This window comes from Somniosus microcephalus, chromosome 4 (genome assembly GCF_052327205.1).
Source record: "Somniosus microcephalus isolate GS21.2 chromosome 4, FLI_Smic_1.0, whole genome shotgun sequence".
Lineage (NCBI taxonomy): Eukaryota > Metazoa > Chordata > Chondrichthyes > Squaliformes > Somniosidae > Somniosus > Somniosus microcephalus.
Genome location: NC_140990.1, coordinates 314645326 through 314657776, shown reverse-complemented (window position 1 = coordinate 314657776; position 12451 = coordinate 314645326). Strand labels below are relative to the sequence as shown.

At 51.3% G+C, this 12451-nt stretch overlaps 1 protein-coding gene across 1 annotated transcript in view; it reads left to right on the top strand.

Moving 5' to 3' along the window:
- The window catches only part of stk11ip (serine/threonine kinase 11 interacting protein), a 141062-nt gene that overhangs the window by 34739 nt on the left and 93872 nt on the right, over window positions 1-12451 (top strand). Inside the window, exons 9-13 of the mRNA XM_085984238.1 lie at window positions 372-507; window positions 3644-3796; window positions 4879-4960; window positions 7415-7798; window positions 9756-9940. Coding sequence (XP_085840364.1) covers window positions 372-507; window positions 3644-3796; window positions 4879-4960; window positions 7415-7798; window positions 9756-9940 — 940 coding nt within the window. The remainder of the gene's footprint in view (window positions 1-371; window positions 508-3643; window positions 3797-4878; window positions 4961-7414; window positions 7799-9755; window positions 9941-12451) is intronic.

Genomic DNA, 12451 nt, shown 5'->3' with positions numbered 1-12451 from the left:
GAGCTTTACAACCAATGCAGTGCTTTTGAAATGTAGGAAACGCAGCAGGCAAGATCCCACAAACACCAGATAATCTGTGTTACTGATGTTTCCTGAGGGATAAAACATTGGCCCAGGACACCGGGGAGAACTCCCTGCTCTTCCAAATGTTGCCATGGGATCTTTTACATCCACCTGAGAATGCAGATGGGGCCTCGGTTAATGTCTCATCCGAAAGACGGCACCTCCGACAATGCAGCACTCCCTCAGTACTGGTACTGGGAGTGCCAGCCTAGATTTTTATTTTGTGCTCAAGTCTCTGGAGTAGGACTTGAACCCACAGCCTTCTGACTCCAAGGCGAGAATGCTACCCCCTGAGACACGGCTGAGAGGGCAGTGGAGGAAGCTGAGAATGTGTGGATTCAAACGGACTCATCTGATTGCATCATTACACTGATGGTGACTTCTCTGTTTCTTTCTCCACAGCTGGTTTTGGATGGAGAACCGCTCACTATGGCAGAACTCACAGTAAGTTATCCCCCTATACAGCTCCAAGTAAAACTTTCATTATCGATCCTTTGCTCATCCAGTGAATGCATTACGCTCATAGTTATACAGTTAAATACGGACTGCAGCTTCCTCTACACTGTCCCATCAAACACTCCCCGGGCAGGTACAGCATGCGATTAGACACAGAGTAAAGCTTCCTCTACACTGTCCCATCAAACACTCCCAGGGCAGGTACAGCACGGGTTAGATACAGAGTAAAGCTCCCTCTACACTGTCCCATCAAACACTCCAGGGCAGGTACAGCACGGGTTAGATACAGAGTAAAGCTCCCTCTACACTGTCCCATCAAACACTCCCAGGGCAGGTACAGCACGGGTTAGATACAGAGTAAAGCTCCCTCTACACTGTCCCATCAAACACTCCCAGGGCAGGTACAGCACGGGTTAGATACAGAGTAAAGCTCCCTCTACACTGTCCCATCAAACACTCCCAGGGCAGGTACAGCACGGGTTAGATACAGAGTTGGAGCAATGAGGTAAATGAACGAGGTGAGAGTGCTATCACTGAACCAAGGAAGGGTTCACGTTTCATACGATGCTGGAAATCTGATGCTGGAAATCCGAAATAACAGAAAATGCTGGAATAACTCGGCAGGCCAGGCAACATCCGTGGAGAGAAACGTTGACTCTATTTTCTCTTCTGTCATTAAATCATATCCTGCCCACCACCTACTCACAAGGGTTCTGACAAAGGGTCATCGACCTGCAACGTTAACATGACAAGCTTACACAGGTAGTTTCCAGTCTGACTGGACCTGGGAACTTGGAATGCAAATTTAAAATAAGGACAGAATGTATGCATTTCAGTGGGGACTGAATTGTGTCTGTGGATCCTGGTCTAATGACTCCCACCACCCTAACCCCACTTCACTGCTCCAATTGCCCCCACCCCCCTACCCTGCTCCAATTACCCCCACCCCTGTACCCACCAGTACTGTTCCCCAGTATTGGGCAGTGTCTCAGAGCCATGTTTAGAAGGAGAGAATTGTGCTGCGATAGCAAAATACTGCAGATGTTGGAAATCCGAAATAACAGAAAATGCTGGAAAAACTCAGCAGGTCAGGCAACATCCGTGGAGAGAAATTTGAATTGACGTTTCGGGTCCAACCCTCCTTCAAAACTGGAAAGATAAGAAACTAGATCGAAGGCAGGGCTGCGATCGGACAAAAGAATAAAAGAAACAAAAGAAGTAAAGAGATTAGAGCTAGACGAGATGGTAATAGGCTGAGATTAGGTGTAAAGTGTACTGGCAGGGCAAGAGATAGCTGCCAGGTGTGAGAGAGAAACAAAAGGAAAGTTGGGGGGGGGGGGGGAAAGGAGTGGAAAAATTACAAGAAAAAATGTAATAGGGGCCGAGCTTATGATCTGAAATTATTGAACTCGATATTGAGTCCGGAAGGCTGCAGACTGCCTAATCGGAAGATGAGGTGCTGTTCCTCGAGTTTACGTTGAGCTTCGGTGGAACAATACAAGAGGCCAAGGACGGTGAGGTCTGAGTGGGAATGGAGTGGGACAGGCGACCGAAGCTCGGGGTCACCCTTACGGACTGAACGGAGGTGTTCCGCAAAGCGGTCACCCAATCTGCGTTTGGTCTCCCCAATGTAGAGGAGACCGCATCGTGAGCAGCGAATACAGTATACTAGATTGCGAGAAGTACAAGTAAATCGCTGTTTCACCTGGAAGGGGTGTTTGGGGCCCTGGACAGTGGGAAAGGGGGAGGTATAGGGGCAGGTGTTACATCTCCTCCGCTTGCACGGGAAGGTGCCGGGCGAAGTGTGCTGCCGACAATTTCACACCCTGGCTCTTGCTGACAAACCATTGACACTGATAAAATCGCAGTTCTGTGACTGAATCAGAAAAATCACACACAACCTCCACGTGTTGCAAATGTTTCTCTTAATCACGATCGCACTGTGTTCCTCTAATGCCTTGAATATAAGAGCATAAGAAATAGGTGCAGGAGTTGGCCATTCGGCCCTTTGAGCCTGCTCCACCATTCAATCAGATCGCAGCTGATCTTTGACCTCCACTCCATCTACCCGCCTTGGTTCCATATCCCTTAATATCCTTGCCTAACGAAAATCTATCTGGAAATTTTCAATTGACCCCCAGCCTCAACAGCTTTTTTGCGGGGGGGGGGGGGAGTTCCAGATTTCCACTCCCCTTTGTGTGAAGAAGTGCTTCCTGACATCACCCCTGAACGGCCTGGCTCTAATTCGAAGTATACGTCCCCTTGTTCTGAACTGTGGAATGTAATTCCCGGAACTAGAGCATTCCACTGTTTGAAAAATCACTCGTCTTGCGCCCTTTCAGACGGGAGACTTCATTCTTTAAAGACCAATAGGTTTTGACCGGTTTCTGGGAAGAATCGAGCACTGTCACTGGGAAAAGTTTAATTGACTGCAAGGCGAGAGAGTGAGACACAACTCAAACCCTTCAGGCAGAAGCCTGGGAACCCACCTGCTAATTTACACGATGGGTGAGCGGAGCACATTGATCAAGGCACCGATGCCCACACGGTTTCTCTCTCTCTCTCCACTTCAAAACCCCATTGGGCCTCTTTTCCACCCCCCCCCCCCCCCCACCCTACCTTTCTGGAAGGTTCTGACTCCTTGAAGGGTTCCACAGGCCCCTTTGTGCCTGTATGGGGGTCCCAATGAGGCTCCACAGTGACCTGGGAGGACCTGGTTGAGTTGGGCGGTGACTCATGAGAAAGGTGGGGGAAGTGGGGTGGGACGGTGGGGTTGGGCGTTGACCTTTGGGGTTGGGGCGGTGATTTGACCTTTGGCGGTGATCCGTTTGGGGGTGGGCGGTGATTGTTGGAGGGGTTTGGGGTGATTGGGGTTGGGTGGTGACCCTTGCAAGGGGGGGGGGGGGGGTGCTGGGCTGTGACCCACAGCAGGTTGGGGGGTGGTCGTGGTGTGGTTTGCAGCCGGTGACCCGCATGGGGATGGTAGGGGGACGCAGTAGGGTTGCGCGGGATCCGATAGCGGCTGTGTTACTCGTATGCGCTGTGTCTGTTTGTTCAGAAGTCGGTATTCTCACACCCTCTCTGCTGCAACCTTTAAACCGCGTTTTGCCTTTCACTCTCCTAGTACCTCCCGAAGTCTGGCCGGCTGATCGGACAGTCAGTGAGGCGCTCTCCTCGGAGCAGCACGCTCAGGAACGTTGTGGAATCCTCGCTGGCCGCTGACCACAGTGACTCTGTACCTCCGCCGGACAGTACCGGTTCAATCACACGCAAAAAGGTAAACTCTTCAACTTGATCGAGAACTTGCATTTATATAGCGTCCCGAGTGTGTCCGGGCCAACATTTATCCCTCAACTAACATCTTTAAGATAATGAAAGGTTTGCTCAGGTAGAAATGGGGGAGACCAGGACTAGGGTTCATAAATATAAGATAGTCACCAATAAATCCAATAGGGAATTCAGGAGAAACTTCTTTGAGAATGTTCCCTTTAATATTTTTTTGGGTGCGCGGTCCCTTTAACCACGCGCGGTTTTTCCATTCAAAAGCCGGTGAGCCGGCTGCGCAGGATCTCCAGACAGCTGCACAGCCACGCTGTTTAAAGAAAGATAGATTTGCATTTCTATAGCGCCTTTCACGACCACCGGATGCCTCAAAGCGCTTTACGGCCAATGAAGTACTTTTTGAAGTGTAGTCACTGTTGTAATGTGGGAAACGTGGCAGCCAATTTGCGCACAGCAAGATCCCACAAACAGCGATGTGATAATGACCAGATCGTCTGTTTATGTTGGTTGAGGGATAAATATTGGCCCAGGATACCGGGTAGAATTCCCCTGCTCCTCTTCAAAATAGTGGCCGTGAGATCTTTTACGTCCACCCGAGAGAGCGGTCGGGGCCTCGGTTTAACGTCTCCTCTGAAGGACGGCACCTCCGACAGTGCGGCACTCCACTGGAGTGTCAGCCTAGCTTTATGTGCTCAAGTCTGTGGAGTGGGACTTGAACCCACAACCTTCTGACTCCGAGGCAAGTGCGCTACGCACTGAGCCACAACTGACACCGTGAACATTGGTGGTGAGAATGTGGAACTCGCTACCACAGGGAGTGGTTGAGGCGAATAGAGTAGGTGCATTTAAGGGGAAGCTAGATAAACACATGAGGGAGAAAGGAATAGAAGGATATATTGCCAGGCGAAGATGAAGAGGGGTGGGAGGAGGCTCGTGTGGAGCATAAACACCGGCACGGACCAGTTGGGCCGAATGGCCTGTTTCTGTGCTGTACATAGAATGTCCTGGGTTCTGCATAATCAGACTGACAGTTTTTTTAAAATTTCCGAATACCAAACCCCACCTCCCCCATTGCAGAGCAAGATCAAAGTGCGGACTGCCAGTATTTCGGAGCCAAGCGACAGTGACGTGGACATTCGAAACATGCCAGTCTCGTCGTGTGAGTACCTGCTGCATTATCGGCTCCTCCCCTGGACCTGTGGAGTGGCAGCGGAGATGTGCGGGGTTTGGAATGTTCATCCGAGTGCTCTAATCGCGCGGGGGGGGTGGTTGGTGGGGGGCACAGCGCAGCTCACTAGCAGACTGGGTGCTAGGGAGGGGCCACTTGGGAATATGTTTAATTCTGAACCCCCTCCCCTTGACTGCCTCGTCTAGTGGATGCTTACGTGTTAGTTCAACCATACAGAGAGATCCCAGTGCCCCCTTATTGTAGCATTCGATTCTTTCTTGAATGGTTCCAGGGTTTTTGCCTCCTGGAAGTGTATTCCACACATTGCTCACTCTGTGCGCAGCGATAATTTTCATCGCCCCACCATTGCCGGCCGTGCTTTCAGCCATCTAGGCTCTAAGCTCTGGAATTCCTGCCCTAAACCTCTCCGCGCCTCTCCTTTTTAAGATGCTCCTTTAAAACCTACTTCTTTGACCAAACTTTTGGTCACCTGTCCTAAACTCTGTACGTGGTCAGTGTCAAACTTTGTCTGACTACACTCCTGTGTGAAGCACCTTGGGAGCATAGGAACAGGAGGAGGCCATTCAGCCCCTCCAGCCTGTTCTGCCATTCAGTTAGATCATGGCCTATCTGTATTTTAACACCACCTACCCGCCTTGGTTCCGTAACCCTTGGGCTCTTTTACTGTGTTAAAGGCGCAAATTGCTGTTGTGTATGAAGAATTTCCTGATCTTCCTCTCTAGTTTGAACCCGTGTCCCCAAGTTCGACTCCCGCAGTAATATTGCGGGCTAACATTTTCAGTAACCTTCACGATCTCGCATCCTTCTGTAAGGTCACCTCCGACGCCTCCGTCCCAGGCTCTCCAGTCTTTCCTCGTAACCCAGACCTGAGGCATCACCCTCGTTGGGATGGTCAAAAGACGGCACCTGTGACAGCGCAGGACTCCTTTGTGGGAGGGTTCAAACCCAATGAGGGGCACGGGGTTTACAAAATGAAACCAGTGAGGAGGGAAGTCACGGGACATGACCTTAAACTCTGAGTCCGGAGAGAAGTTAGGAAACCCTTCTTCCCACAGAGAGGGGTAGAAGTGTGGAAAACTCTCCCACTAAAAGCGGTAGATGCTAGCTCTGTTAATAATTTGAAACCTGAGATCAATAGATTTTTGCTAGCCAAGGGTATAAAGGGATCTGGAGCCAAGGCGGGTAGGTGGAGTTAGGATACAGATACAGGCTGCTGGCTCGTGCGGTGGACGCTGATTCGCTAAATTCCTTCGAGCGAGAGCTGGACCTGTTCCTGGCTGGAGCGGAGATCACCTCTTACAGAAGGTAAGTACTGCAGGAAATTCTGGGCCAGAGTGATCTCCTGGACTAGTGTCGATTGCCTAGATGGGTCAGAGGAATGTCCCCGATTTTTTTTTTTTTTCCCCCCCCCCCCCCCCCCCCCAAAATTCACCTGTGGTTTTTACCTGTTTTTTTTGCTTCTCCCAGGAGATCACAGGGTGTTTTGGACAGGGTAGGGAGTGTATTTTTTGTGATGCACAAGGTATTGCTGGCCTTCATAGCGAGAGGATTTGAGTACAGGAGCAAGGATGTCTTGCTGCAGTTGTACAGGGCCTTGGTGAGACCACACCTTGAGCATTGTGTGCAGTTTTGGTTGCCTTATCTGAGGAAGGATGTTCTTGCCATGGAGGGAGTGCAGCGAAGATTCACCAGACTGATACCTGGGATGGCAGGAATGACGCATGAGGAGAGATTGGGTCGATTAGGCTTATACTCGCTGGAGTTTAGAAGAATGAGAGGGGATCTCATTGAAACTTATAAAATTCTAACAGGACTAGACAGACTAGGTGCAGGAAGGATGTTCCCGATGGCGGGGGAGTCCTGAACCAGGGGTCACAGTCTAAAGATAAGGGTTAAGCCATTTAGGACTGAGATGAGGAGGAATTTCTTCACCGAGAGTGGTGAACCTGTGGAATTCTCTACCACAGAAGACAGTTGAGGCCAATTCATTAAATATGTTCAAGAAGGAGTTGGATATATTTCTTAAGGCTAAAGGGATCAATGGATATGGGGAGAAGGCAGGGACAGGGTACTGAATTTGGATGATCAGCCATGATCGCATTGAATGGCGGAGCAGGCTTGAGGGGCCGAATGGCCTACTCCTGCTCCTATCTTCTATGTTTCTATGTTTTTATCGCAATTGTGTGGGCCAGGCTCACTGGACCAGAGGGTCTTTACCTGTCCATCACTCTTCATGTGTATCAGCCATGACCTTATTGAATGGCGGAATAGGCTCGAGGGGCCGAAAGGGTAGTCGGGCTGTGGAATAAATTACCAGGGAGAAAAAGAAAGTATTTATTTAGTGGGGAGGTGAGTTTGGCCAGTTGACCTTTTCTAAAATTGCGTCACGTTCCCGATTTTCAAATCCGTATCTTCATTCCGCAGGCATCGTCTTGCAACATCAGGAAGACATCAAGAGGATGGATGAGCTCCGTGGTCAGATCGGTGATGACTGGCTGCGTTACCAGCATCACCTGAACGATCCCGAGGAGAGGGAAGAGGAGGAGGCCGGGGACTCTGAGACGGCCAACACCTCCGCCCGGGACGAGGCCGACAGCTCCACCAGCGTCTTCCTGCGCAGCAACAGCCTGGGCGCCGCCTCTGAGGATTCGGCCGACCCCGCCAGAGGGGACGAGGCCACTCTCGTCGCAGAGTGCACCGCCACCAGCTACCTTGCCCCCGAGGAAGGGGCTTACGGGATCGACGCGGTGTCGTTTGCGGAGATGAGGGAGGGAAACGAGGAGGAGGAGGAGGAGGAGCCCGTGCGAGGTACGGAGAGTGCCGTGCGAGGCGTCTGGTCGGACACGAGGAGGTTGCGGAACCTGGTTCTCTTTTTCCGCCCCCCCCCCCCCCCCCCCCTGCCCGGCTTGTATTTACAGAAGGTGCAAGGATTGGGTACCTGACTGGCTTAAAACTCTGTCCCTTCACTGCCAAACCCAGACTGATAGGGGCCCTCCTGTCTGTCTGGCTCCAGTTCCGAGTGGCCATGGGGCCAACAGGGCAATTTGGCTCCAATTTGACCGACTAACCGAAGCAGGAGCTGCGGATGGTGTGGGAAACAGACTTGAGTCTGGACTGGAGTGAAGGGAATTTTACTCCGAATCCAGCCTTTATTGTACTGGTGGGCAGGGGCCGGGCTCGGGCAATGTATCAGACACTGACTCTCGCCAGGGAACTGTTCCACGGGTGTCTGTTCTTGTGTGTGGTGAGCGTTGGTAGGCTATTCAATTAAGAGGGCATCACTGTCTCGCCACGCCTCACCTATCCTTACGTCGGCACGTGTGCATTTTGCCTCAGTCAGAAGGTTGCGGGTTCAAGTCCCCACTCCAGAGACTTGAGCACAAAATCCAGGCTGACACTCCAGGGCAGTACTGAGGGAGTGCTGCACTGTCGGAGGTGCCGTCTTTCGGATGAGATATTTAACAGAGGCCCCATCTCCTCTCTCAGGCGGACATAGATCCCACGGCCACTATTTCGAAGAGCAGCAGGGGAGTTCTGACCAATATTTCTCCCGCAACCAACATAAAAATCCCCCCCCCCCCCCCCCCAAAATAAACCCAGATTATCTCATTGCTGTTTGTGGGATCTTGCTCTGCAAATTATCTGCTGCATTTCCTACATTACAACAGTGGCCACACTTCAAAAAAAAAAGTACTTCATTGGCTGTAAAGCACTTTGGGACATCCAGAGCTGGTGAAACATAGAAGATAGGAGCAGGAGGCCATTCGGCCCCTCGAGCCTGTTCCACCATTTAATGAGATCATGGCTGATCATCCAAATTCAGTACCCTGTCCCTGCTTTCTCCCCATATCCCTTGATCCCTTTATCCTTAAGAAATATATCCAACTCCTTCTTGAATATATTTAATGAATTGGCCTCAACTGCCTTCTGTGGTAGAGAATTCCACAGGTTCACCACACTCTGGGTGAAGAAATTCCTCCTCATCTCAGTCCTAAATGGCTTACCACTTATCCTTAGACTGTGACCCCTGGTTCTGGACTCCCCGACCATTGGGAACAGCCTTCCTGCATCTAGTTTGTCTAGTCCTGTTAGAATTTTATAAGTTTCAATGAAATCCCCTCTCATTCTTCTAAACTCCAGCGAATATAAGCCCAATCAACCCAATCTCTCTTCATACGCCATTCTTGCCATCCCAGGTATCAGCCTGGTGAATCTTCGCTGCACTCCCTCCATGGCAAGAACATCCTTCCTCAGATAAGGCGACCAAAACTGCACACAATGCTCAAGGTGTGGTCTCACCAAGGCCCTGTACAATTGCAGCAAGACATCCTTGCTCCTGTACTCGAACCCTCTCGCTACGAGGGCCAACATACCATTTGCCGCCTTAACCTCCTGCTGCAGCTGCATGCTTACCTTCAGCGACTGGTGCACAAGGACACCCAGGTCTCGTTGCACTTCCCCTTCTCCCAATCTATTGCTGTTCAGATAATAATCTGCCTTCCTGTTTTTGCCACCAAAGTGGATAGCCTCGCATTTATCCACATTATAATGCATCTGCCATGCTTCTGCCCAATCACCCAACCTGTCCAAATCATACTGGAGTTTCTCGGCATCCTCCTCACAGCACACACGCCCACCCAGCTTTGTGTCGTCTGCAAACTTGGAGATATTACATCTAGTTCCCTCGTCTAGATCATTAATATATATTGTGAATAGCTGGGGGTGCTATAGAAATGCAAGTCTTTCTTTTCTGTCTTTGCCGCAGACGTCTGCCAGCCCTTCATCGTCGGGCGTGTGGTGGAGGAGGAGCCCGAGCTGGAAAACAGCTGGATGTTCCTGCGAGTGACTGAGGACAAGCTCCTGGAGGTGGACCTGATGAACGCAGACATCCTGGAGCGGCTGGAGCTGAGCAGCCTGACCGCCGTCCACACCTCCGAGCAGTTCTGGGAGGTGAGTCGAGTTTGGCACCGACTGCGCGGCTACCTGGAATCGGGGCCGCAGCGTCCCAGCGCGCGCCAGGCTACCCGCTGAGGGCAGTCTCGGCTCTCGCAGACCTGAGTGTCGCCATCAGGATCTTGGTTTTGAGACTCATGTAGCGCTAATCCGTATCGTACAGCACAGGAGGAGGCCATTCTACCCATCGTGCCTGTGCCTGCTCTTCAAGAGCTATCCAATCGGTCCCATTCCCCCCTGCTCTTTCCCCATAGCCCTGCAAATTTTTCCCCTCCAATTCCCTTTTGAATGTTACTATTGAATCAGCTTCCACCGCCCTTTCAGGCAGCACATTCCAGATCATCATCAACTCGCTGCATAAAATAAAAAAATCTCAACTCCCCTCTGGTTTTCTGGCTGTATGAGGCTGTGTCCCATTCAATAGCTTCCCCAAGGCATTGGGGGTCAGAGGCTGTGTTCCATTCAATAGTTTCCCCAAGTCATTGGTCAGACGCTGTGCCCCAATAACCTCAAGAGTCACTGATTTTAACTAGCATGGCCTTTCTCCTTCCATTGCCCCATAAACCTAAGTAAATCGCAGACTTTAATTGTTAGTACAGGAAACTTTTTTTTTTATCTTGGACCAGCGTGATGCCGGTTGATCAAAAAGTCCGCATTACAGAGTGGTATACTTAGCAAGGTACGAGAGCCCCGTACATGGCCGCAGGTGCAGGAACCCCAGTTACACGGCCACAGATCCAGGAGTCCCTGTTGCATGGCAGCAGGTGCAGGAACCCCGTTTACACAGCCGCAGGTGCAGGAACCCCAGTTACACGGCCACTAATATGAAGTAAAACTTACCCGAACCTACTCCTGAATTTTGCCGGTTGAGAGATTTCCGGTTATTTAGGTGCCGGTAAAGAGAGTTTCATGTACAATGGTCCTGATGGTGAGCACCTCTTGTTTACAACTGCTGTGTATCTCAAAGTCTTTTTCACAAAGGATTTGCCTGCTGTGTGTGTTTGTGGGAGTGCGTTAGAGGGTCTCCGTCACTGCACATTGCTTGAAGTAACACCTCGCTTCCAGCAAGGTAAACCTTTCCCACTCCTCCAACACGGGCGTTCAGTGAAGAGCGTGCCGGGACTCGTCTGCTTTCTCGTCTTTCCAGCAGACCTGGGGCAGAATGCGACTCGTGCTCCTTTCCCTGTCGATTTAAGTTGATCAGTTTTAACGGAACACCTGCAGATCTGCGATGGCGTTGCTGACGATGAGGCGAGGGTACGCCAGAGTGTCGTGCCCAATTGTACATTTAGTTCCGTTTTTAGGGCCGCGGCTGAGGATCGACAGCAGCTTCGGGTCCAGTCTCGCCAAGAGCAGCTGTGAAGAATGACCAGCAGGCAGTGGGTAAAATGGATCGATTCACTCCTGCCCGCCACTGGCACCGGCACGTGTGTTACTTCCGGTATAGTACACTGGGGGCAAAGGTGACCACTCACTCACACCCACCCCTTGTATGTCCAACTCGTGTACAGTAACGCACCACGTATAAGCCTGGCATGGCATCCTTATGGAGAGGAACGTCTCTGCAATGGCCCTGAGCTGGGCTTGTTTGGGCCCGCCCCGCCGTGCAGCCCCCTCGGGCCCGCCCCGCCATTCAATAAAATCATGGCTGATCGTCGACCTCAACTCCACTTTCCCGCCCGATCCCCATATCCCTTGGAAGTGCCCAAAAATCTATCGATCTCGGCCTTGAATATACTCAACGACTGAGCATCCACAGCCCTCTGGGGTAGAGAATTCCAAAGATTCACAATCCTGAGTGGAAAAATTTCTCCCCATCTCAGTCCTAAATGGCCGACCCCTTATTCTGAAACTTTGACCCCTAGCTCTAGACTCCTTTTATGTTCCTGTTAAAGCAGTGGAACTGCTTTGGTGATGTGAGGGGGCTGTGTTCTCTGTCCTCGCCTGAAGCTGGGTTCTCTCGAAGCAGCCTAACCTTCTGCGACCTCAGCCAAGCACCCATTCTTCACTCGATCAGCCAGTGAGCACCACAGGCCGGCTGTGCGGGGAGCGTCTCGTGCAGGCTCCATGCTGTCCTGGCGCGATGCCCGTGTATCGGCAAGTTGCAGCAGGGCGCGGTGACCAGGAGTGGGCACCCTCGTTAACGTTAACCCTCCCCTTTGCCTAACCCAACTGCGATTCCTTACCGCTGCCCTGCAGGAGCTCGGCCCAGACCAGGAGCCAACCCTGGAGCGCCTTGCAGTCTAAACTAATTACCCCACTCCCTGGCTCAGTCACTGGGCAGCATTCAGACCCATGAACCCTGGTCTAATTTCTCCCTTTTGCTAACCGCCCCTCAACCCCAAAAACCTGAGGAACATACGAACATAAGAATTTGGAGATGGGGTATGCCATAGGCCCCTCCAGCCTGCTCCGCCATTCAATACGATCATGGCTGATCTTCGATCTCAACTCCACTTTTCCGCCCTTATCCCTTGATTCCCTTCGTGTCCAAAATTCTCGGTCTTG